The sequence below is a fragment of the Thalassophryne amazonica genome, chromosome 22, assembly GCF_902500255.1.
Source record: "Thalassophryne amazonica chromosome 22, fThaAma1.1, whole genome shotgun sequence".
Lineage (NCBI taxonomy): Eukaryota > Metazoa > Chordata > Actinopteri > Batrachoidiformes > Batrachoididae > Thalassophryne > Thalassophryne amazonica.
In genome coordinates, this window is record NC_047124.1 from 1,604,300 (window position 1) to 1,631,673 (window position 27,374).

The following is a 27,374-nucleotide window of genomic DNA, read 5'->3' on the forward strand; positions in this document are numbered from 1 at the left end:
AGATGCTGCTCTGATTTCAGGCAGCATTCAGACAACTTTTTAAAAGATGTGTGTGTGTGTGTGTGTGTAAAATTGACAGTACCTTACACTCTTGGGTGGGGTGGAGCTGGTAAATTTTAAACTAATTTAAAACAGTGTAGCGTCAATGGACTCGTGCAGAAGCATCGTGATGGAAACTTTGGAGCGAGTCTTGCTGAAGTTTTGATCCTAAAAGTGGGAGCTGAGCACAGTGTGTCACATTATGACTGTAAAATTATATTAAAAACATTCAGTATGCATATTTTACTGAAACAAAACCATAAAAAACAGGTACAAATCAATACAAATTTATTCCATATATCAAAAATACATTTGCATAGATGAAAAAATATTTGACATGACTGATCTCTTTTGTCAGGAAAAATAAAGAGGGGATTGTTTACGTATGAACACAAGGGGGCGTCTTTGCCCCCTCAACAAACACGAGCTTAAATGTCAATCTAAATAGATTCAGAAATTTAAAAATCTTAACAAAAAAGGTTTGAGAAAATGATTAAATTCTTTACATCCAAACAGTCAAATTAATCTTCACATATTCTGACAATAATAAATAATCCAAATATATTAAATCATTGATCATATTTAATAATATGAATAGGAATGAATAAATGGGGAATATGTGATGATGAGCAATAATTACTGAGAAAGTATATACTTTCTCCTCTATCACACAAAAGAAAAAAGAAATAAAATCAGCTGAAGAAACGAATCCATCTAAAAAAATAAAATCACAGATCTGTAAAGCACTTGGATGGACTTGTTTAATTCTGTTGGACTCGACAGCGGGAGTTTCTCCATCTGCTGCATTGCATCATTGTGCCAACAGTGTCCCAGAAGTAAATCCTTCTCTTCCATCGCTTCTTTAAGAGGAAAAAACAATTCCCATTTCAGAACTTCCCAAACCAGTCTTCTATCAGGATGCAGCGTTTTCCATCTGTCCGTCTCTCTGGACTGAGTGGACTTCACTTCCTGTGCGTGTGCCAATGTCAGTTAGCAAACTGTCTGTAAAAGGCGACCTTGACGCGCTCAATTTGGTGGCACAGTTTTATGGCGGGTCCGAGCTTCAGGTCCATACACTCCTGCACAGTGGGAAGAGTCAGCAGCAGTAGAGCCTGACCGTCAATGTCCTACACACACACACACACACACACACACAAATCTGTAAATAAAAAAACAGCATGTTCAACAGAGTCATTGTGTGTGTGTGTGTGTGTCTGTCCCATTTATATTAAATAAGACAAAATATATAGATTTTTGGAAAGTGATTCCTTATGTATTGATAGAGATCAGTTGTCCTTATTGAAGTCATAGCTGGAACGTGGAACATCCTGGTCAATTAATAGTGACCAGCCTCAGCTAACCCTAACCCAACCCCAACTTCAACTGGGTTAGGGTTGGGTTGTATTGTTAGCAGTGTTGCCACAGTTACTTTGAAAAAGTAATCCAATTACTGATTACTGATTACTCCTTGAAAAAGTAACTTAGTTACTTTACTGATTACTCAATTGTAAAAGTAACTAAGTTAGATTACTCGTTACTAAAAAAAGTGGTCAGATTAGAGTAATGTGTTACTAAGTAACGCGTTACCGGCATCACTGATTGTTAGAACGACATTACTAACATCAACTGATCCTCAATCAGACAGTTGGCTTCTACCAACAGTTTTCTGTTGACTGAAAGGTTGTTTGAATTGAGTAACCATCGACTGATTGGTCAATATAATAAACCACCTATCCAACCCTACCATTGATAGTTTTCTAACCTAACTCTCACATTGACATTACAAACGTTACCAACATTGACGCTGACATTGATGATTGTCAATTGAGCAATTTTGATTGAAGATCCTATTTTGAAGGAAGGAATTGAATGGAGATGCTAGAGATCATAGATGAGTTTAGGGATCATCTATTGATTATTCAAATGGAATAACCACTGATCAGTCAGTGGTCTCAGTTGATACCAGCAGAGACCACCCTCAGTTGACCTACCCAACAGTCATTGCAAAAAAGGATCCTGCTCTCGACATGGACCTCAGCTAAGTGTTGCTGGACACATGAGGTTTATCAGTCAATCTCTTTGAAAACTGATGACTACATGTCCAGGGTTAGGGTCTACGGTAAATACTGGTTTGTATCATCTGCACTACAGATGTTTGAAAATTAGATTTACATCTCCTTTAGAGACATAACCTGTAATATCTGGGATCCAAAAGAAGAAGAAACCACTGATATAAACCTCAGGGGTCCATGGAGCCCTGAGGAGCTAAAGCCAATTAAAACGATAATAAAATAATCAGCATAGTCTTGGTGTGAGGGTGCGAACCTGCTCCTGGAAGATGCTGGCCATCGACACACAGTCCGTCGAACTGATGAACTGGACAACTTCTTCGACACTCCACTCCAGAGGGTTCCTGTCCAGAACCAGCTGACCCTCCTCTCCCTCAGCCTGAGACACACACACACACACACACACACACACACACACACACACACACACACACACACACACACACACACACACACACACACACACACACACACACACACACACACAGAGTAAGTCAGCTCATCAACCTAGCCACTGCTGCGAGTGTGACACTCGTCCATCTCACCTCCTCATCCTGTCGGTTGGGCGGCTGGTAGTCAGCGTCCTGCTTGTAGGCTGACAGAGACCGAGTTGTCCTCCTGCGGCCCTCGAGACCCACCCGGCTGGCTGTTGCAGCGCCCATGCTGGCTGCCCTGCGCAGCCTTACAGCACGGCGTGGACGGCTACTGGTCACCTCTTCTGGTGGGTCATCTCGTGGCTCTGAGCTGCTGCCGTCCTCGCTGCTAGACTGCAACATGACCTCTGCTTCATCGCTGTCCTGAGAGATGGAAGGGGATTTTATTTATCTATTTAGTTTAAACGTTGAGCATCATCATTGCGACATTAAGACCGGAATCTTGTGATTCCGGTCTTAATGCCGTACCTAGAGTCTCTGGCACAGTGGGGCCTTTGTGTTGTGGACTTGGAGTGCGTCTAACCTGTGGCGAGCCAGCGTGGGTGTAGTCCATGGTGGAGGAGCGGCGTTTCTTCTGCACAAAGATGGCTTTTCTCTTCTTCCTGCGGCGTGTTGGCTTGGCCAGCTCTCCCTCTGCGGCGTCCTCTTCTGCCGTCGGCTTGGACAACTTCCTCTTCTTCCCATAGTAACAAGCTGCAGAACGCAACAAAAACAACGCACCTCAAACAAAATAAAAACGTAACCAATCAGCGCCGGTAATTGCACAGGCTGACACTTTGATTTGGGACTTTCTTGGTGACTGTGGTGTGTAATTACAGACACTCACTGTACTTGGTTTTGGTCTGTATGGAGCAGTTCTCCGGGCACTTGTCTGTGATGAGAGCGGGGCTGAGGAGGTTGGGGCAGCATTGAAGCTTGACACAAATCTTGTGGCAGAAGTCTGGGATTTGGTCTGCAAAGCGGACGATTCGGATGGTGGAGCGGTAGGTTTTCCCTTTGTATCTGAGCAGGTGGGGACAACACCACACTGTCAGCCAGAGGCCACTTTTATTCATGAGAACAAAGGATAATTAAATGCCGTGTCATCCGTCACCGTGGCCCACGATGAATGATGACTGCCCGCCGCCGTTATGACATGAGAGCCGGCTGCTTGAGGACAGCCGAGATTCCAAGGGTGATGCTGACGTTGCGTCATTTCAATCTACCATCTACACATTCTGGTCCAGAGATGTGAGACATTGTCCTCAGAGCTCAAGGACAAGTTGGACCTGTTCAGTTATGTGACTAAACAAGAGGGTCGTCTCATAGATCAGGACCCCTCAAAGACTCAGACGCCTATTAGTGCTGATTGTGACTGAAGAACAGAAAAGCCCAAGGACAGGTGATGGATGAACCTGTGGCCTCGAGACATTTTTTAATGTGCAGTTAAACTGTTGATATTGCAGTCAGCTGTCAGCATTGATTTCCACCACAGAGGAAGGAGGACATTTTGTAATCATTTGGTTCATTGTTGGTTATGTTCCACATGATATTTTCCTCTAGAGAAACAAACCGAAACATATATCAATGTGTCTACACGCTGTCCTTACTTGGCTTTGAGGGTTTCCTCCTGGCAGTCCCAGCTCTGGTCCTCCAGCTCCTGCAGCTCCTTCAGGACTCGTCCGGGCTTGTAAGCGGCATTGATCAGCATGCTCAGCATCTGAAGCCAATCAAGGATTTTGATTTAAGAAAACATTCACCTGAAAAATGCTGATGCCAGATAGCCTCCACCCTACTGGGGAAGGCGCCGCCATCTTGTCTGCGAACATAGACAGAGCTCTACAGGGAGGGTAACATTAGAAATTTACAGCAGGCCACGGAGCAGGTGATTAGAGACCCTGCAAGGCTTATGACAAATATGGGTGTGGAATCCATTAGCTTAGCAGGGAAATTAGTGCAGAAAATCCACTATGGTGATAGTACAGTTTATCTGCCAGGGAGGGAAATTCAACAAGTTGAGACTGTGGCCTGCTTCTGTAGAAGTGTCCATAAAAATCACAGAGGGATATGCTTTGCAAACTTAATACCCGTTACTACATTGGATGATGTAGAAATTGAGGGTGGCCCAATGGTTGTTCCAGCAATATCAAAGATTTCATGTCTGCTACCTACAACGCGCATGGAATGTCTCAAACCTAAACCTACTTCCAGGCACCTTATATATGCTACTCTGGAACCACCCCTAAACCCAAACAGTCCAACTGTCAACCCCACTGAGGTCCTTAGTCTGGGTCTCATTAACATAAGATCACTATCCTCAAAATCACTGTTGGTTAATGATCTAATTATTGATCATCATTTAGATATGATTGGGCTATGTGAAACCTGGCTTAAACCTACAGCTGTTCTCCCCTTAAATGAGGCCTGCCCACTGGCGTACACATTTAGTCACATCCCTCATGATACAAAGTAAGGCGGGGGTGTTGCTCTTATTTATAAATCTAGGTTTAACTTATTAGCTGTTGAGGGTCACAAATATAACTCATATGAGCATCTGATTCTCCGCTCTGCTCAGGATATTATGCATTGCCAAGATCAGAAGAATAAAAATCAGCGTTATTACTTTGTCACTGTATATAGGCCTCCTGGCCCATATTCTGAATTGTTAGATGAATTTGGTGTGTTCATCTCTAACTTGTCAACTAGTGCAGATAACATTCTGATCATTGGAGACTTTAACATTCATATAAATAAGCTTTCTGATTCCCTCTGTAAATCATTTATGGAAATTGTGGATGCATTAGGATTTTGGAAAATGCATTTGGGACTCGATGCACATTAGTGGAAATACCCTGGATTTGGTTCTCGCACATGGTATTGCTGTCACAATTATTGACATCATGCCTCTTACATCAGTGATCACTCACTTATTAAGTTTACAGTTTTGCTGCTGTGTTTAGTGGAACAACAACCTTATATATCATTATGGCGATGCATCAACTCCTCAACTAACACTGAACTTGAAGCGAGGCTGTCTGATGTCTGAGCTTCACATTTGGCAAAATCAGTAGACAGTCTTGTGGATATGATAAACTCGGCACTCAAAACTACACTCAACATGATTGTGCCACCTTTGTTAAAACCGCGCTCCCCCAAATCACAGTCACCTTGGCTCAATGATTACCTGCGTGACCTCGAGCATAACGCTAGAGGTCGAGAACGGAAATGGCGTCATTCAAAATTAGAAGTATTCCACCTTGCATGGCGTGATACTATCTTACACTATAAACATGCATTATTGGCTACAAAGTGGACCTATTACTCTGATTTGATCAACAAAAACAAGCATAACTCAAACTTCTTGTTCGACACGGTGGCAACACTTATTCATGGACAACTACCTGTAGCTCGCTCTCCTTTTTACAGCACAAGATTTCCTGGATTACTTTGAGAAGAAAATAGAAGACATTAGGTTAAACATATCCCAGCATGCCTTCACCCAGCCACTACACCCTGCTATTGAGGTGGGTGCCATTACTGAGGTACAACCTAGATTTACAGAATTTGATAGTATCTCACTAGATGTGCTGACAAAACTCGTAATGGCTACAAAAAGCACAACCTGCTTATTTGATCCTATACCAACAAAACTGTTTAAGGACCTGTGGTCCACTCTTGGGCCGACTGTGCTGGAAATTATTAATCTTTCTTTAACTTCTGGATCTGTTCCTAAATGTTTCAAATCTGCAGTGATTAAACCATTACTTAAGAAACTAATCTTGACCCTAGTGTATTGAAAAACTATCGGCCGATATCAAATCTATCATTTTTCTCTAAAATTCTGGAAAAAGTGGTGTCATGGCAGCTCGTAGACTATCTTACTGAGAATAATCTCTTTGAGCCACTGCAGTCTGCTTTTAGAAAATATCATTCCACAGAGACGGCTCTCACTAAAGTGGTGAATGATCTTCTGCTTACAATGGATTCAGACACCACAACGGTTCTGGTGCTGTAGATCTCAGTGCTGCATTTGATACCGTGGATCATCATATTCTACTTGATAGGTTGGAGAATCATTACGGGATTAATGGGAGTGCCCTTGCATGACTGACATCCTACCTGACCAGTCGTTCTCACTGTGTTTTGTACAGTAACACTACCTATAATCTTAGTGACATGAAATTTGGGGTTCCACAGGGTTCTGCCTTAGGCCCCCTGCTTTTCTCCCTTTATATAGCACCCCTTGGGCACATATTGCGGCGTTTTGGGATTACCTTTCACAGCTATGCAGATGATACTCAGTTATACATGCCGATAACTGCTGGTGATCTCATTCACATAAAATCCTTAGAGGATTGCCTTGCATCAGTGAGAAGTTGGATGTCTAGAAACTTAGTAGAGAAGCTTGAATCTTCGACTGGACTGGGTTGCTTGATGTGAGGACATTTCGCTTCAAATCGCAGAAGCTTCCTCAGCTAAAATTCTTGCTCTGGTAATCTGACTTCCGTCTTGACTCTTGTAGAGAAGAACAAAATGTGTGAACTTGATATTGGAACACATGTGAGGATTCCAGAAACAACCATTTAGCCTTCTTGGACTGTGATGTTACGATTGGAGAGAACAGGCAGCTCCAGACAGGGGTTTACAGAAAACCCACTCACACTGACCAATATCTGCTCTTTGGCTCAAACCACCCCCTTGAACACAAGCTCGGGGTGATCAGGACTCTTCAACACAGAGCCCTACAGGTGCCCACAACTGCAGAGGGAAGGGCTAAAGAACAACAACTTGTACGGAAAGCCCTCACAGTATGTAGGTACCCACGATGGTCCCTGGACAAAGTGCAGAAGTCCCAGAAAACAAAGAGACCAGATAGACAGGAGACGGAGACAAGAAGAAGAGGAGTGTCTCTCCTTTATTTAGCAGGAGTAGAGGAAAAACTACAGAGGATCTTCAGACAGCACAAAATCCCAGTTTACTTTAAACCGGTTAACACCTTGAGACAGAAATGAGTTCACCCTAAGGACAGGATCCCTAGTTACAAACAGAGCAATGTAGTGTATTCTATCAGATGTCAGGAAAACTGTAACGAACACTACATAGGTGAGACTAAGCAACCTTTACACAAAAGGCTAAATGGTTTGAGAGAGGTGTCAAGGAAGCATTCTTTGTAAAACAGTTGAAACCCAGCCTTAACCGGGGAGGGGGTCTCAGACACGCTTTGTCCCCTGTTTACAATGGGGTACTCAGGTCAAAGCAGTCTTTTGTTCATGGTAATGAGTCATTCACGTCATCAGGAGAGTCGTCAAGGGAGCCATCAGGAGAGTCTTCCGTCCCATCATTAGGAGGGACAGCTGCCCTGTCATTAGGAGGGTGCTAACTAGAGCACAACAGGTGCTAATTAGAGCTATTGTTTAGTCACTAGCCTGTAGCAGTCGGCCTCTCGGTAGGAGGGGTCTGGTTAGGTTAAAAACTCCAGCTTTTGTTGGCTTCTGTTTTATTCTTCTCTACAAGAGTCAAGATGGAAGTCAGACTACCAGAGCAAGAATTTTAGCTGAGGAAGCTTCTGCGATTTGAAGCGAAACGTCCTCACGTCAAGCAACCCAGTCCAGTCGAAGATTCAAGCTTCTCTACTATGGAAACCACCTGGACAACTGAGAGCCTACACAGAAACGTCTAGAAACTTCCTACTTTTAAACTCCAATAAGACTGAAATGATGGTTCTTGGTCCAGTGAGACATTGGCATCAATTTGGCCAGTTAACGCTTAGCCTAGGCTTGTGTGTCATACATCACACTGACAAAGTGAGGAACCTTGGGGTAATTTTTGATCCTACATTGTCCTTTGGCCTCCACATTAGAAATATTATGAGGACTGCTTTCTTCCACCTGCAAAATGTAGTGAAGATTTGTCCCATCCTGTCTATGGCTGATGCTGAGACCCTGATTCATGTGTTTGTCACTTCTAGATTGGACTACTACAATGTTCTATTTTCTGGTTTACTGCAGTCCAGCATTAGGGCTCTCCAATTGGTTCAAAATGCTGCTGCCAGAGATCAGATTTTAAGGTTCTGCTACTAGTCTATAAAATTGTTCACCGACTGGCACCTCCCTACATACCGGCCCGGGCTTTGCGTTCTCAGGGTGCAGGACTACTTTGTGTCCCTAAGGTGAATAAGAAGTGTGTGGGTCACAGAGCTTTCTCTTATCGTGCCCCTGTTCTGTATAATGATCTCCCTGCATCAGTAAAACAGTCAGATTCTGTAGAGACTTTGAAGTCCAGACTTAAGACACACTTATTTTCCCTTTCATATTGGCTAGCATACTGGTATGGTATGTTACTATGCTTTTTACCGTTTTAAATTAATTTTGTTAGGAAACTTAGCGGGCCGCGGCCTCAACTTTATCTAAATTCTGAGTCTTTTAGTGAAGCTTAGGGCTAGTTGCCGGCAATCACCTTAGTATTTCTCTGTTTTTCTTGTTGTTTAATGCTGACACATTATACTGTATTTCTTGTCTTTCTGATGCCTGATTCTGTTTTTTTCTCTGTTTAAGGTGCAGCTCCATCCAGAGATGGGTGTGGTATTTGTGTTGGCGATCCTCCTGTCCTGTGCCCCAATAGCATTTCTTGTATATTCGTCCGTGAATTGTTCTGTAATTTGTGTCTGTGTCATGGCCCAAGCAGAGGGTCACCCCTTTGAGTCTCAAAGGGAGTTTTTCCTTACCACTGTTGCTCTGGGAGTTAGTAAGGTTAGACCTTACTTGTGTGAAGCGCCTTGAGGGAACTCTGTTGTGATTTGGCGCTATATAAATGAAATAAACTGAAACTGAAAAATGCTCAAGAAAAAAACACAGAGGATCCAAACTAAACCAAAGGGACAAACATTTAAAGATATGGATTCTGAGTCTGTGCATTCTGAAGTGAAACCAGCAGTTTGTACTGTCAGCGTGGCATCATGAGTTCATTTGTCAGGTGATACTGTGACCTCATGCAGGATTTCATGTGGCCACCACAAACAGTCAGGTCCACAAGTATTTGGACAGTGACCCAGTTTCTGTTCACCACCACAATGGCACTGAAATATCTCATTAACAATTAAGCCATTTTTATCCAACACTCATCTGTTCTCAGAGGCCATAAGTAACTGAACAACTAAGAATTATTGTTCAAACAATTAGGATTTTTACGCCTTTATTTTAAATCAATTTCAATTAGTTTTCATTTATATAGCGCCAAATCACAACAACGTTGCCTCAAGGTGCTTCACACAAGTAAGGTCTAACCTTACCAACCCCCAGAGCAAGAACACAGGCGACAGTGTTTAGAAAAAACTCCCTCTGATGATTAGAGGAAGAAACCTCAAGCAGACCAGACTCAAAGGGTGACTCTCTGCTTGGGCCATGATACAGACATAAATTACAACCCCATTTCCAATGAAGCTGAGTCGTTGTGTGAAATGTAAATAAAAACAGAATACACTGATTTGCAAATCCTCTTCAACCTATAATCAGCTGAATCGGACCCGGCGCCACGAGGGGGCGTTTGGGGGCGACGCCCCCTCACATCATCAACCTCGCCCCCTCGGATGTGAGAGTTATCAAAAATAAAAATAAAAAGAAAGAAAAACAAATACTGGAAAATATAGCACCTCGCAGTTTCTCGGATTGTTTTAGTCCAATTTTGCATGCTTTCTTTAATGCTCAAAGAACACCTGTTTGGTGTGGACAGGCTAATTGGAAACAGGTGAGTGTCATGATTGGGTATAAAAGAAGCATCCCCAAAAGGCTCAGCCATTCACAAGCAAAGATGGGGTGAGGATCACCACTTTGTGAACAACTGCGTGAAAAAATAGTCCAACAGTTTAAGAACAATGTTTCTTAACATTCAATTGCAAAGAATTTAGGGATTCCATCATCTACAGTCCATAATATAATCATAAGATTCAGAGAATCTGGAGAACGTTCTACACGTAAGCGGCAAGGCCGAAAACCAACATTGAATGCCCGTGACCTTCGACCCCTCAGGCGGTACTGTATTAAAAACCAACATCATTGTGTAAAGGATCTTACTGCGTGGGCTCAGGAACACTTCAGAAAACCATTGTCAGTTAACACAGTTCATTGATACATCTACAAGTGCAAGTTAAAACTCTACCATGCAAAGTGAAAGTCAAACATCAACAACATCCAGAAACGCCACCGCCTTCTCTGGGCCCGAGCTCATTTGAAATGGACACACGCAAAGTGGAAAAGTGTGCTGTGGTCTGATGAGTCCATGTTTCAAATTGTTTTTAGAAATCATGGACGTCGTGTCCTCTGGACAAAAGAGGAAAAAGACCGTCCAGATTGTTAGCAGTGCAAAGTTCAAAAGCCAGCATCTGTGATGGTATGGGGGTGTGTTAGTGCCCATGGCATGGACAACTTACACATCTGTGATGGCACCATCAATGCTGAAAGGTCCATCCAGGTTTTGGATCAACACATGCTGCCATCCAAGCAACGGCTTTTTCAGGGACGTCCCTGCTTATTTCATCAAGACAATGCCAAGACACATTCTGCACGTGTTACAACAGCGTGACTTCGTAGTAAAAGAGTGTGGGTACTAGACTGGCCTGCCTGCAGTCCAGACCTGTCACCCACTGAAAATGTGTGGCGCATTATGAAGCGCAAAATACGACAACGGAGACCCCGGACTGTTGAACAACTGAAGTCGTACATCAAGCAAGAATGGGAAATAATTCCACCTACAAAGCTTCAACAATTAGTGTCCTCAGTTCCCAAACGCTTATTGAGTGTTGTTAGAAGGAAAGGTGATGTAACACAGTGGGAAACATACCACTGTCCCAGCTTTTTAGAAACCTGTTGCAGGCATCCATTTCAAAATGAGCAAATTTTTGCACAAAAACAATAAAGTTTATCAGTTTGAACATTAAATATCTTGTCTTTGTGGTGTATTCAATTGAATATAGGCTGAAAAGGATTTGAAAATCATTGTATTCTGTTTTTGTTTACATTTTACACAACGTCCAACTTCATTGGAATTGGGGTTGTACAAAACGAATATACAGGAAATGTTGCCGGTGCACAGGACAGGAGGGTTTCAGAAACAGACACCACACCCATCTCTGGATGGAGCTGCACCTTAAACAGAGAGGAAAAAAAACAGAATCAGGCATCAGAAAGACAACAAATACAGTATAATTTGTCAGCATTAAGCGACAAGAAATACTAAGGTGATCGCCGCCCACTAGCCCTAAGCTTCACTAAAAGACCCAGACTTTAGGTAAAGATGAGGCCACGGCCCGCTCCGTTTAGTAATAAAATGAATTTAAAAGTAAAAAGCATAGAAACATGTCAGTATACTAGCCATACGAAAGGGAAAGTACAGTGAGGAAAATAAGTATTTGAACACCCTGCGACTTTGCAAGTTCTCCCACTTAGAAATCATGGAGGGGTCTGAAAATTTAATCTTAGGTGCATGTCCACTGTGAGAGAATAATCCCCCCCCCCCCCCCCCAAAAAAAAAACAACTCCGGAAATCACAATGTATGAATTTTTAATAATTTATTTGCATGTTACTGCTGCAAATAAGTATTTCAACACCTGCCAATCAACAGAAATTCTGGCCCTCAAAGACCTGTTAGTCCTCCTCTAAAAAATCCACCTCCAGTCCACTTATTATTCCAAATTAGAAGTACCTATTTGAAGTCTTTAGCTGCATAAAGACACCTGTCCACCCCACACAATCAGTAAGACTCCAACTACTAACATGGCTAAGACCAAAGAGCTGTCCAAAGACACCACAGACAAAATTGTAGACCTCCACAAGGCTGGAAAGGGCTACGGGGCAACTGCCAAGTAGCTTGGTGAAAAAAGATCAACTGTTGAAGCAATTATTAGAAAATGGAAGAAGCTAAACATGACTGTCAATCTCCCTCGGACTGGGGCTCCATGCAAGATCCCACCTCGTGGCGTATCAATGATCTGAAGAAAGGTGAGGAATCAGCCCAGAACTGCACGGGAGGAGCTGGTCAATGACCTGAAGAGAGCTGGCACCACTGTTTCCAAGGTTACTGTGGGTAATACACTAAGACGTCATGGGTTAAAATCATGCACGGCACGGAATGTTCCCCTGTTTAAATCAGCACACGTCCAGGCCCGTCTTAAGTTTGCCCATGACCATTTGGATGATCCAGAGGAGTCATGGGAGAAAGTTATATGGTCAGATGAGACCAAAATAGAACTTTTTGGTCTTAATTCCACTCGCCGTGTTTGGAGGAAGAAGAATGCTGAGTACCATCCCAAAAACACCGTCCCTACTGTGAAGCATGGGCGTGGAAGCATCATGCTTTGGGGGTGTTTTTCTGCACATGGGACAGGACGACTGCACTGTATTAAGGAGAGGATGACCGGGGTCATGTATTGCGAGATTTTGAGGAACAACCTCCTTCCCTCAGTTAAAGCATTGACCCCGCAGACTTTTGTCTGTTAACAATTTTATAGACTAGTTGCAGAACCTTAAAAGAAGATCTCACAGGGACAGGAAGCCAGTGAAGAGATGCCAAAATGGGTGTAATGTGGTCAAACTTTCTGCTTCGTGTCAAAAGTCTGGCAGCAGCATTTTGAATCAACTGGAGAGCCCTAATTCTGGACTGCGGTAAACCAGAAAATGGAGCACTGCAGTCGTCCAATCTAGATCTCAATCTTTTTAATAGACAAGTCAGGGAGCAGATACCTGAACAACACTATCCAGTCTCATGAGTGACTTCAAATTATCCTGATGCATTTAGATCACTTGTGACTTTAGAGGAGCAGCTTTTTTTTAAATAACTGGAGTGTAAAACTAGGTAATGTAATAGGATAACAACTATTAACTAAGCTTGCAAATAAAGCTTTTACTTTTTTCATGTTTCATGCGTTGGCACAAAATAAAACCTTGAACAGATTTTGGACGCTGCGCGCTCGCACACAAATGCATCCTCTGGAGAAATTAAGTGGCTGGTTGAGTGAGCGGCAGCGACGGTATGTCCGCGTAAACAGGTTTGACTGACAGCTCCTCGCATTAAAATGAAGGTGCTGCTGGGAAACTGCAGGTGGTTAACAAGACATCCACGCCTCACAGTCTGCCTTCACTGAACCCTGCTCCTCAACACATCCCACCTCTTTGACGACGAGCACACATTTTCCGGGTCCAATGGCCTGTGGCAGCTCGGCTATGCGCCCCTTGTTGAGGTACGGTCCTGAGAAACAACGGTGGTTGACAAAGATCTTGGAGCAGCTGTACCTGCTGTTGGCTGAGCCTGCAATTAAAGAAAGACCACATGAAATTTAGATTCCAACATCAACTTCTGTTTCTTCTTCCCCAACAAAACTCTTGTTACCTTCATTCTTGTTTAACATAATTGTGTGCATGTGTGTGAGAGAGCTCGACACACTCTTCTGCAGTACTTGGAACACATCTGCAGACAAACCCTTGTATGACATGGATGTTTTTTTAATGTTTGGAGTAGGACAGAAGTCTTATAATGAAATAAATCAGGTCTGTATGATGGGTGGTCAACCGCTCTGGCAGCCACCAGCTTGTTGCGTCGTCCTGATCAAACACCTCCTTTAGCTTTCATTAACGTCTGATCTTGGCAGCCGCGTACGCCTATCTCAGCCAGCTCTCTGTCCGTGGTTTGGCCCTTTGGAAGGTGATTAAAAAAAATCTGTTGGGCCCAAAAAACAGGTTTTCATCTTCACCGCGGATGAAAGGGCCCAGTGTTCTTGTGGGTTTGGACGAGGGATGGGACCGATCCGATCCCAGATCGGTATCTGGTTCCGATACGTAAAATAAAATAAGACTTTATTTTAACTGAGTTTGGGCCCGTGTACAACCCCAATTCCAATGAAGTTGGGACGTTGTGTAAAATGTAAGTAAAAACAGAATACAATGATTTGCAAATCCTCTTCAATCTATATTAAACGTATCGGAAAATACTGATCCAACCTGCGACTTTTTCCGATACTGGAGAAGAGCCACTGTGAATCCTCTCAACTTTTGCTCTCTGCTTGTTTACTGCCGACTGGGAGGAGGAGGGATTTTTCTGAACCTGGGCTGTTTCAGAGAGCTCTCTAACGCAGTGTTCAGCTGCAGTTAGCGGCAAATTTCTGCTCGGCTCTCGGGTTCGAATTGTCGGTTCGTCAAGCACAGATTTTCCAAAAAATTAACTGAATTGTTGCTGAAAATTTGTGCTAAACAGTTCGCTGCTTCACCGTCCAGAGGCTGTCAAACACTACGAAAAGCAGCTCAGTGTGCCGCTGAGGAGGAGCCGAACAGAGATTCTGTCCGCTGGAAAAAAGTCTCCATTAAAATCCTGCACATGAGCATCGTCTGATGATACATTTATTTTACAGTTAAAAGGCTTCATGTTTCCAAAAGTTTGAAGATTGGGCAGCACGAAAATCACTGTTTTCAAAAGGAAGAAAAAGAGAGAGACGGAGGGTGAGAGAGAGAACGAGAGAGAGAGAGGGCGAGAGAGACGGGCAGAGAGAGAGTGCTGCCTTTTCTCTTTGTCTATAAAATAAGGCTATAAAAGGCTATAAAAAAATAAAAGTACTTAATTCTTTCACCAAAACATCAAATCTAGGCTTTCATCTTAGCTGCTGCACCTTCTGGCAAATTGTAGCTGATTTTTCTGGTCTTCTTTTTAAGAAAATCCTCATATGAAATCAACAATAATGATAATAATAATATTAAAGAAAACAGAGCTCTGGTATCGGATCGGAAAAGTATCGGTATCAGCAGACACCCAAATTCAGGTATCGGGATCGGAAGTGAAAAATTGTGGATTGGTACATCCCTAGTTTGGACTGCCTGACCGGTTCAGAGTGATGGACTCTGGTCTCCTCCTGGGTCAGGAAACACTTGATGTTCCAAGTTCTCTCTGACGTAATGAACGTGGTGCTCTTCGAGGTGACGTCAGGAGACGTGGCACCCACAGAGCTGAAACCTGTGACATTCTAAGATCTGTATGCTGAACATTCTCATCCTTCTCATCAAAGTTTTATCTGTTGTCCATCACCATGATTAGGGATGGGTATCGAGAACCGGTTCCTTTCGGGTATCGTTAAGAAATGATTCGATCCACCGACATCAATAAGCTTTGTGCTTAACGATTCTGTTATCGGTCCTTCAGAGTGGCCGTTGTTTTGGCAGGTGTTTGTCAGGAAAATGATCATTTCTCTACATTGATTACAGACCCTGCAGCGGGTCCTTAATCAACTTTTCTGCAGCGTGGCTTTGGTTGAACCTTGAACCAATCGAAGCGTGGTTCGCAGATTGAAGCAATGCTTCGGTCGATTGCTTCGTTTATTTCTTTCTTTCGCTTAATTTCCCCCGCCTAAAACCCTAAAGAACATACATCTGTGAGTATTATTTACCTTTTCTATGTTAAACCGACCTGTTATGGTCTTCTGAAACAGCTGACAGATGTATTTTATAACTTAAAAATGCGAGCGATGCTAACGCGTTAGCATGTCTATGGCATTTTCAATGTTAAAAGTTAGCATTTAGCAATTGCAGCTCTCATCACGTTCGGAGGTGCATTTGTTTTCAAATTGTAATATTCCTTAAATTTATTTTTGCTTATATATTAATAATCTAATGATCATTATATACAATTTTAGAGAAAGACACAAAAAGAACCTGAATAGAAACACAGCAGAAAATATATAATAGCAACTAACAATGAACATAATAAATAAATACATACAGAAATAAATAAGCGTTTCCTGTGAACACCTAGTGACTCTCACACCTCCATTTCATCCCTGTTTTATTTAAAACCATATTTTCAATGTGTTAATTTTTTCAGTGATTTCCTCCAGAACTATCTGCCAAACTAGAAAACTGCTGCATCCTAGTAAGAGCAGAATACTACTGGAATGAATTTGAATAAAGAAAGTTGTTTTTTTTTCTCACTAAATGGATGCTGCACTCACTGCAGTTTATCGTCTGGAATAGTCCCAGATTGCATTTCAGAGCTTCTAGAATTGAAACATTTTCGTGCAGGTGGTGTTGGAGGGTAATTTTGGGTTTCAGCTTTTTTTGTTTTTCACCTCTTTCATCCCTGAATATGTCAATCGTGAGTCACTTTTGTGCAGATTAAAGTTACTAACTGGGACTCCTGTCTTGTTGGGAGAAAGAAACGAGAATTGTCCTCCGTTCTGTTCACACAGCTCCAAACGTTATGCGGCTCTCTGACAAGTCAAGATGGAACGATAGAATTCAGTCGGAATTAATAACTTCAAAGTGAAACACCTTTTTGTTTATTTTTATTTATGTCCAGAGATCAAGGATACAGTGACTAATTTCATATGTATTTACTTTAAGACTCAAGGAAATACATAGAAAACCTATAAAGCCTACTTTTAGTACAAAATTCACAAGAGGTATCGATAAGGGAATCGATAAGGAATCGGATCGATAAGCAGAATCGATAATGGCATCGATATCGATAAAACCTTATCAATACCCATCCCTAACCATGATGGTCACTTCCTGATACATTGCTTCTTACTTTCAGCTTCTCACTTTCGGACTGTTGCTAAAGCTGCAGGTGTCACAGCCAAAGCTGCATGAATGTTCTTAGGTGGCCGTTCTTCTGCAGGCACAATGTCAGACGGCACTGCTGCAGCACCGTAAAGGTTCAGAATTAGGGATTAGTCCACCATCGTGTCAGGTTTTGTGTTTTGAAGTCTCATTTTCTCAACACTCCCACATTGATTTAGACAAAAACGTGAATAGTTGAGTTCTGGCCTCAAATAAATCCAGTTCAGCGTGGGGCCTTGATTGATTGATTGTATTTTTATTTATTGTGGACATTTTGGGCCTAGGGCGGAAGTGTTCACTCTGAATGCTGCTATAGTTGAATCTGATTTCATGGAAGAGACTAAAAGGTCACTTTTACAGTTCAGCTTTCATCCAAAAGATTCCTGTCAGGACAACACACTTAATGCCAAATAATTATCGGGTTGGTTGAAGCACTTATAAGATTTAACTAAGATATAGTTGTATGTCAAAGTTTGGGCCCCCCTGATGATTTCTATGATTTTCCTTTATAAATTATTGGTTGTCTGGATCAGAAATTTCAGCTAAATATATCATATAGCAGACAGACACAGTGATATTTGAGAAGTGAAATGAAGTTTATAGTATTTACAGAAAGTGTGTAATAATTCTTTAAACAAAATTAGGCAGGTGCATAAATTTGGGCACCTCAACAGAAAAAATACATCAATATTTAGTAGATCCTCCTTTTGCAGAAATAACAGCCTCTAAAATGCTTCCTATAGCTTCCAATGAGAGTCTGGATTCTGGTTGAAGGTATTTTGGACCATTCTTCTTTACAAAACATCTCAGGTTTGTTGGTTTCCGAGCATGGACAGCCCGCTTAAAATCACACCACAGATTTTCAATAATATTCAGGTCTGGGGACTGAGATGGCCATTCCAGAACATTGTACTTGTTCCTCTGCATGAAAGCCTTAGTAGATTTTGAGCAGTATTAGGGTCGTTGTCTTGTTGAAAGATCCAGCCCCGGCACAACTTCAACTTTGTCACTGATTCATGAACATTGTTCTCAAGAATCTGGTGTTATTGACTGGAATCTATGTGACCCTCAACTTTAACAAGATTACCAGTACCTGCACTGGCCACACAGCCCCACAGCATGATGGAATAGCAAGTGTTTTTCTTGGAATGCTCTGTTCTTTTTCCACCCCTTGTTATGTCCAAATAACTCAATTTGTGCACCTTATTCCACAATGAAGCTGGCTTGTCCAAATGTGCATACCTCAAGTGACTCTGTTTGTGGCGTGTACGCAGAAAAGGCTTCCTCTGCATTACAGCATCTCTTTGTGCAAAGTGCGCTGTATAGTTGAAAGATGCACAGAGACTATCTGCAGCAAGATCATGTTGTAGGTCTTTGGAGCAGGTCTGTGGGTTGACTATGACTGTTCTCACCATCCTTCACTTCAGCTTATCTGAGATTTTTCTTGGCCTGCCACTTTGGGCCTTAACTAGTACTGTGCCTGTGGTCTTCCATTTCCTCACTATGTTCCTCACAGTGGAAACTGACAGCTGAAATCTCTGCAATAGCTTTTTGTATCCGTCCCCTAAACCATGATGTTGAACTAACTTTGTTTTCAGGTCATTTGAGAGTTGTTTAGAGGCTCCCATGTTGCCACTCATTAGAACAGATGCAATGAGGAGAACATTTACAAATGGCCACCTTAAATACCCTTTCTCATGATTGGATTCACCTGTGTAAGGAGGTCAAGGGTCAGTGAACTTGCCAAACCAATTTTGTGTTCCCATAATTAGTGCTAAATCTATTCAAATCAATAAAATGACAAGGGTGCCCACATTTATGCACCTGCCTAATTTTGTTTAAATAATTATTGCACACTTTCTGTAAATCCTATAAACTTCATTTCACTTCTCAAATATCAGTGTGTTTGTCTGTTATATATTTAACTGAAATTTCTGATCCAGACAACCAATGATTTATAAAGGAAAATCATGAAAATTATCAGGGGGGCCCAAGGTTTTACATACAACTGTAAGTGAGGTTGGTTGGCAGCTTTAACCGATGGTTTCTGTCACAGAAATAAAAAGTAAAACGTCATTCAACACAACTGCCAAGATCCAAAGTGCCTCATCTTGGAATGTGGCTCCGACCTAGAATTTACCGGTTCCTATTCCAATCCTGACCCAACCCTTTTGCCATGATGTGTGAAAACCGGCTCATTCCTTGAGTAAACCTGTTGAAGGCATCTCCTTTTAAACCACATCAGCTGTACCTCATGCCAATAAATGTTGTATCTGTGTTAGTTGAAATATTTCTGTAAACGGATGAACGGAGAGTTGAGCCGCTCTGAGACCACACCCTGCTCGTGTGACTCCTCCCCCTTGAAGGTCAAGGGGGATTACAGCGTCACTTGAAACCGCACTGCCGGGCCTCGGCTAACAATTAGCTAACGGGATACACCACCCCAAAACAAAACTGTGTGCGGGCAAAGATGAAGTGAGAAAAGGACGCAGCACATTCTGGTGTGCAGACATCGACCCGACGGTCTCCCTGAACTGGAATGTTTGTTGTTTTTTTCCATTTCCAGAATTCCCATCAATCATCACAGTTTGCACAACTGTTTAATGAACTCAGAAGGTTCTGTGTTCAGGTGACGGCCACCAAACATCATGGAATGATCAATTGTACCAGTGTTTTGTTATTGACTGGGATCCAGATGCTGGATAACTAGTTGAAACATTTTTCCAGGGTTGGTGTTTTTCCCCAAACACTAATTAGGCATTATTTAAAGGTATAGTGCCACTGAGTTTTTTTAAGCTTTAAGTCATAAAAAGAATTTTTTTTGGCACCACTATAATTTTATCCCTGGATGACCAGGGAGGTGAAGCAGCTGGTGAAGGAGAGAAATTCAAAGGTGGTGATAGGGCCCTCAACAGCACAGCCCACGCCAAACTGAGGAGGGGCTTCAGGAGGAGGATTGACGACCACCTGGACACCAACAACGGCAGGCGGCATGGACGGCGGTCCAGCACCTACTAAAGCTAAATGTTCTCAGTTTGGGAAATTTGAAAGGCCCTAAAGCTTTAAAGGGGGAAAAGAGAGCGAGAGAGAGAAACGACATACAGTAAAGACGCCGTGCTTGAAAGTCCAATCAAAATCAGGTGTGATGACGGTTTGTGTTTTAAAACTGTTTTTTGGGGGGGTGAACATCATTTTAGAAGGGGCTCAGTTCATTGATTATTATCATCTTTATTTTCATGCATCACACTGTAAACCTATAAAGTATCAGGTTTTCTTCACTTTAAAACATCTGTACTTCAATGTTAATACAACTGAAAAACAGCGGGGTTCTTCAAAATAGTATCTGGAAATTTTAATTTGACCTTTTATACTAATACATAAAAAAGAACAAATTTAGAGAGAAATATGAGGACTAAGAGTTTTGCTGAGAAAATTGTTGCATGTGGAAATTAACTGCTGCTAATCCCAAAGCAGAATTCCCAGATAGTTCATTTTAGGCAGAGGTGTGGGCTCGCGTGTGTGTCCCCGTTCTAGTTTAATATCTGAGATCTGTAGACGCTGTAGGACTGGTTTCTCCACATCCTAGTAACATGAGAATTTGGGCCACTTGCACAAAAACCCCAGATGAATCCTGATCAGAGTGTTCACACAGGCAGACCTCGGCACCACAAAACAGAAAGGTCTGGAAACTGATCACTCCTCAAGAGACCAGGTCTGTGTCGCAGGCCGGCTAAATAAACGCGTAAATCCTCTCATATCATCACAGCGGCTCGTGAGCATCAGGGATTGAAGATAAACCATCTGCAGTGGGATGCTGGATTACCTGAATCCACAGGAAGAGGCTGGATGTGGCTGACAGGAGTCACCTCTGCTGGCTGGGAAGGACCAACCGCAGGCAAAAGGAAACCGATACAGTCAAGCTCATCAATAAGCACCCAGCTGATTCTAATCACAGTGATCACAGATCGATTGACAGGCTCCGCCACATTTAGAAGCTGTGGGTGAAGATCCTGACAACAGATTTCCTGGAAGGAGAGAAGGGGAAGTTGTGGGCGATGTTCCATTTAAAGGCCCGTGCTGGTTTACCGCATCATTCGTCAACATAACTGAGTGCGCCCGCGGAGAACGCGTTCTGCTGTGGACAGCCACCTTCTGCTTTTTTTAAAATCAAAGACCATCTGGGAGAGGACCCTGAAGTGACCTAATTCATCAGATTTTTACAAGCAGCAGTGATATGTGGTCCAGTACTACCATAATACACAGATCTGCATGGCCAAACATTTAACAGGCATGACCCTCAAAGGTCACCCAAAGTCGAAGCTCATGTGACACAAAGGTGAAGTATGACTTGACGTCCTTGACTCAGCCTCACTCAGTCCACCAAGTCAGGTCCAAATGGGATCAAAACTCTGTCATGTTGTCCATGGACTCGTGGACATATAGGACCGAAAACAAAACCACTGCAGGGCATGTGAGTCGCACTTAAATAAATAAATAAAATAGTGTTTAGTTCGTCTGTGTTCTGGGTAATTTAGCAGGAGGATGCAACCTCACCTTACAAAAACACATTTCAAATAGTTTGGATGTGGCCACAAATCTGCTCCAGTCAGATTTTTTTCTCACTGCAAATCACAATTTCCACCATCCCAAACACAGTGCCCCCCCCACCCCCCAAAAAACATGTTTTTAGACGTTAACGATGGAGTAATTCATCAATAGTTACTGTACAACAAATTTCCATCAGTGGTATCTTAATTTATGGAAAAAGTTTTTTTCTTTTTCCATGAAAAGATTTTTATTTGTTAATATTTCATATTAATATTGACAGACAGACAGATGGGGGCCATAAAAGAACATACAAATAGACTGAAGAACAGTTTGTACTATGCATGTGAATCTCATCACTGATGACGATTCAATATGCACCTCGATACACTACCAGCAATGCGATACCATTCACCCTGTTCCCGATTCGATGAGATTTAATATGTACTTGACGGTGATTCAATTCCTCACAATGCGATACGATGCGACAGGACAAGAGTCCCAGTCTGTGACTTTAATCCACACAAAGATGACTCACGATTGGCATTTTCAAATGGCTTTGAGAGGGCTTCATGAAGATATTGCGGACCTGCCGCTGGAAGTGAAGCAGATCAGGCGAACAGTGGGTCGAAGCGCTGCTTCATTGTTTTAAGCTTTAAGCAGACCCGCTGCAGTCTGCAATCAATGTAGAGAAATATTTCTCGATAAACACCCTCGAAAAACAATGGCCGCTCCGGTGTCCTGAACTGAAGGAAAACCAAACCGATAAGGAAATCGTTAAGATTTCTGGTTTCCGTCCGTGGTGCATTCAATGTGCATCAGAAAAAAATCAATGCAAGCAGGCAGCAAGCGATGCAACACGATTCAATCCGTCAAATGAATCGAAGCACTAAGATCACGCACATTTTATCTAGATACCGATTTGTATCGATTCATCTCCACATGCCCAATTTCTATCCAACTGCTGTTAGAGCTTTGAATGTCACTGGAAGCAAACAGCCAGGTCACAGTGCAGCATTTGTTTATGTGAACTATCCACAGTTTTGTACATACTTTTTTAATATGTAATCTTTTTGCTATGATTTTTTTTCTTTTTTAATTTGTGCTCTAGACATACCTCTTTCATTTGGTTAGATCTGATCTTTATTTTCTTCTGCAGACCTTTAAAGTGGGGATGGGACTGATCCAAAAAAATTAACTGAACTGTTGCTGAAAATGTGTGCTAAAACGTTAGCCGCTTCACTGTCCCAAGGCTGTGAAACGCTACGACAAGCAGCTCAACGTGCAGCCGAGGAGCCGAACAGAGATTCTGTCCGCTGAAAGGGAAAAAAGTCTCCATTAAAATCTTGCACGCGAGCATCACCGATGATACATTTATTTTACAGTTGAAAGGCTTCGTGTTTCCAAAAGTTCGAAGTTTGGGCAGCACGAAAATCACGGTTTTTGAGAAGAAGAAAAAGAGAGAGAGGGAGAGAGAAAGTGAGCGACAGAAAGTGAGCGAGACAGTGAATGAGAGGGAGACGGACAGAGAGGGAGAGAGACGGGCCGAGAGAGAGAGAGTGTGCTGTTTTTTCTCTTTGCGTCGATTTAAAAATAAGGATATAAAAAATGAAAGTACTTAATTCTTTCATCAAAACATCAAATCTAGGCTTTCATCTCAGATACACCTGGCAAATTGTAGCTGAACTTCCAGTTCTTCTTTTTAAGAAAATCCTCGTATAATCAACAATAATGATATAATATTAAAACAAACTGAGCTCTGGTATCGGGATCGGAAAAGTATCAGTATCAGCAGACATCTAAATTCAGGTATCGGGATCGGAAGTGAAAAATTGTGGCTCGGTGCCTCCCTCGTTTAAAGTCTGTGTGTGGTTTATATTTGCAGTAAAAGGCTGCACTTTACCTTTCATTGTACACGTTACAATAATCTGTATCTGTATGAGCAGTTAAGTCAAACTGTGGCTAATGTAGAAAATTCTGAACTTCTTACTGCTTTCTGGTTGGACCACGGCGATCTTCTTCTGCTTCTGGCCTGAGCACAGAAATAACAGTTTGTGTCAAGCTGTCAGTCACACGAACATGCGCACATGGACACGTGTATGTCTGCTGTCATACATACAGACAGGTTTGAGTGGAGACGTCAGAGGGTAAGCGTTGGCCTCACACCAGCCCACTGGGAAAATGTCCATGGACTCGGCGTCCACGATGCACTCTGAGAGCGGCTTCACCACACCTACAGACAGAGAGAGAGAGAGATGAACATGATATCAGGCGCCACAGGCTCACAGACACCACGGGCTGGTACCTTCCAGTCGGAGCCACAGCAGTCTTCCCCTGACCCGTGTGATCTGAGCCACGCACACCTGGGCCGGGCGTTGAGGGTTCACCGCCTCCAGCCACATGTCCTCAGCGAAGCCTCTGTTCTGCCACGTCTGGACACAGCGAGGAAGAAGTCTGTTAATGCACCGCATGAGAATCCAGCAGTCCAGCAAAACTTCCATCAGTTCTGAGGTGTACTGGGAACGGCAGCTCAGGTGGATGTACCGATCCACACACCGGGCGATCAGGCGCTCTGCTTTATCCACAACGGGGGGACCAAAAAGATAAAAAATGGTCTAATGGGGGTGCTGTACATGGGTAATTCTTTAACTACGGGCACTATTGGCCTTGTAAATGTAATTTCCACCACACCATTGCCTTACAATATAAAGCGCCTTGGAGCAACTGTTTGTTGTGATTTGGCGCTATATACATGTGCTCTGATGTCACTGTTTATCTCCATAGAAACTACCCAAACAATCTTTCATACAAACTGTTTAAAGGGACATTACAGTGTTGTGGTGGAAATTACGGCAATAGTGTGGGACAACTACATTTTGTTTAAAAAAATCACAACAGTTGTATGACATTGAATACCCCAATTATGTTTTGATTATTTTACTGATATTCAGAGATATTTTAAAACATTAGAAAAAACGTTTCTTTACCATTCATTTTTATCATTGAAGATCAAAAGTCTGAGTGTGGGACAAGCACAAAACGGCAATATTTGCATATAATGATGCTGAAAAAAGGTGAAAAAGTCATCATAGACTACTAGAACAAATTTCTTAACACACTTTCATTGTAAAGATAACTATAAAAGTGTGAAATTTACCCTTTTTTCTGTTTTTCATACAATATGATCAAAGGACATAGTAAGTGCCCGTAGTCTAAGAATCACCCACATACACCAGTAGGTTGTGGTCACCATGTGTGTGAAACCTCACATTTCATTCTATCACCTGACTGATACTTTTATTTATTTTTTTAATGGCAGCGTGTGTACTTCCCAACACACACACAAAACTGTGCACATCCTCAGGCTGCTGCCGTTGTTGCTGATTACTTTAATCACTGCTGCATTTAAAAAGTTGCTCTTGTGAGCAGAACTCACTGCAGACATTTACAGAAAACATCCCACTCATCTCTTTAATATCATCATAGGAATCCTGACGAAATGACTGAAATGGAAAATGTTTTAATCTCAAAGTGTATGAATGGGCTCGGCTCAGTGGCACAGAAACGGCGTGCACCAAGGCTGTGTACGGGGGCAGCAGAGGACAGTCACCTTCAGACATTTCACTTCTTCCAAAATGATTGGTTACAAAAATGTTCTACTCGTGGCAGGTTAAAGTTTCTCTTGATCATCGCGAGAGCTTCTCTGGGAATTTTTAACAAAGAGAAACAATTTCACATAGACGCCTCCTTTCCAAAATCAGCTGATCCAAAAACTGCAAACACGCACTCATTTGGAATGAAAATGTGCGGCTCCATTTCTGTTCTGCTGTGGAAGAACCCCGAGCAAAAAAGATTTGTTTTTTATGAAAACTGAGCAGCCGGTATGCAGGCTGCTGAAATTAATTGCCCCTGGTGGGATGAATAAAGTTGTCTAAGTCAGTGATTTTCAACCTTTTTTGAGTCGCGGCACCCTTTTTATATTTCCAAATCCTGCGGCACACCACCAACCAAAATAATATTATAATGCTATTACCTCTGGTTTTGCGCAAAACCCAATTATCGCAATAGAAAATCGATACAGAAAACACCGCATTTCGAAAATCCTCAAGCATTTTGCGTTCTGATCTCAAGTAGGGCTGTCACGATTAGGAATTTCTGGAGACGATTAATTGTCAGACAAATAATTGCGATTGACGAATATATTGTCTATTTTTTTTTTCTTTTTTTCCCCTTCTTTATATTCTACTATTGTGGTATAATTACACAACTTTGGAAGAACGTTTGGCTTCTGTGAGTGGAGAAACTGGGAATGGTGCAACATTTTTATTTTTATCTTCATTTTACATACAGTCCCAACTTTTTCTGATTTGTGGTTGTTTCTGTTGCATTTCTGAAATTGTTTCTCCTCATCAGTCACGTTTTGTGCTTAAACACTGCATTAAGCTCAAGATTGAACAAATAAATACCTTTGGAAAATAACAGCTGTTAAAGTTCAGAGTTCTCACCTGCTTTTTGTGATCTGTGCGTCTGAACATTGTTTTTTTTTTTGTTTTTTTTGTGGCTCAGTTCATTCATATATTCTCTTTTAAATATGTTTTTAAAGATATTTGACCGTTTATTTCATCTCATGATCTCATAAATTCAGCATACGACGCACACATGGTGTGAACAGGATGGTAACGGCAGAATCACACCTTTAAGAGAAAGTTCAGAGAGAAGTAAAAGCAGCTCCACGTTTCCGTTTTGTTAACGTTCACGCGGGTTAAAATCCTCTGTCTGCTCCGCGCTCGCTGCGCACTGAAGGTGTCGCGCCTGCATTCAGGAATCTCCCTCATCCACCCCCTCCCTCGCAGTCTGCAGCCTGTTAACGCCGTGCGTGCGCACACAGGCACAGACACACACACACACACACACACCGACAGCTCCGCATTTTAGACGCTTTTGAAGGAGACGCACTGTTTAATCGGCCGTCAGCCTCCTTAAGACAAGAGCGAGGCTGCAGCACTTTGACATCAGATTCTGAGTCGTTGTATTAATGCTTTATGATGAAATAATTCACGGTAATCGCGAATATGAAAAATACCCACGGCAACCCCTGACGATCGATCACGGCACCCTAGGTGGCCGCGGCACCCCGGTTGAGAATCACGGTCTAAGTAAGTGAAACCGTTGTTTTTGGGGCAAGCACCCCCCCAGTTGAACCGGTACTACTTTCACCAAATACAAACAGCTGTATGAATGTAATTAAGAGTCTTACGTTGGGGAAGCAAGCGTCTGGTGCAGCTTCAGTCCCGCTCTGCTTCAGGTAGTCGGCCCAGTCAAAGTCCAGGCCCTCGTATCCACGGGGCCGCTCCAGGGCCAACGCCGTTCTTCAGACACCACTGGACGGGCAGGATTCCTGCTGAGTTGGCGTGACACACTACAGACTGCGGTTTGGTGTCCACTGGAGAGGTTGTCCACTGAGACCTGGAAATAGAGCTCGCTGTAGACCTGCAGCAGAAAGAGAGTCAATGAGGGGACTAGTACCACACTCAGGAACTAGGAACTGAAGAGCTAGATGCCAATCCACTGGAGGAATTCAGGTCAGGTTTTTGAAATCATGAGTTTTCCATGATCCAGTATAAGGTTTGTTTTCCAGTCAGCAACTTCATAATCTCAAGATGATAGCTTTCATGCCATGACTCATTTTGGCAAAGTTCTGAGTCTCAACGAGACT

General features: G+C 42.5%; 1 protein-coding gene across 1 annotated transcript in view; it reads right to left on the minus strand.

Annotated features, from left to right (window-relative positions):
* Positions 1–310: 310 nt before the first annotated feature.
* sfmbt2 (Scm like with four mbt domains 2) overlaps positions 311–27,374 on the minus strand; it is a 74,972-nt gene continuing 47,908 nt past the window's right edge. Inside the window, 14 exon segments of the mRNA XM_034163179.1 lie at positions 311–1,166; positions 2,365–2,487; positions 2,654–2,905; positions 3,066–3,235; positions 3,369–3,544; positions 4,132–4,241; positions 13,681–13,820; positions 20,937–21,004; positions 23,648–23,690; positions 23,778–23,891; positions 23,964–24,090; positions 26,916–27,014; positions 27,016–27,102; positions 27,104–27,148. Of these exon segments, the coding sequence (XP_034019070.1) occupies positions 1,026–1,166; positions 2,365–2,487; positions 2,654–2,905; positions 3,066–3,235; positions 3,369–3,544; positions 4,132–4,241; positions 13,681–13,820; positions 20,937–21,004; positions 23,648–23,690; positions 23,778–23,891; positions 23,964–24,090; positions 26,916–27,014; positions 27,016–27,102; positions 27,104–27,148 (1,695 nt within the window). The 3' untranslated portion in view covers positions 311–1,025.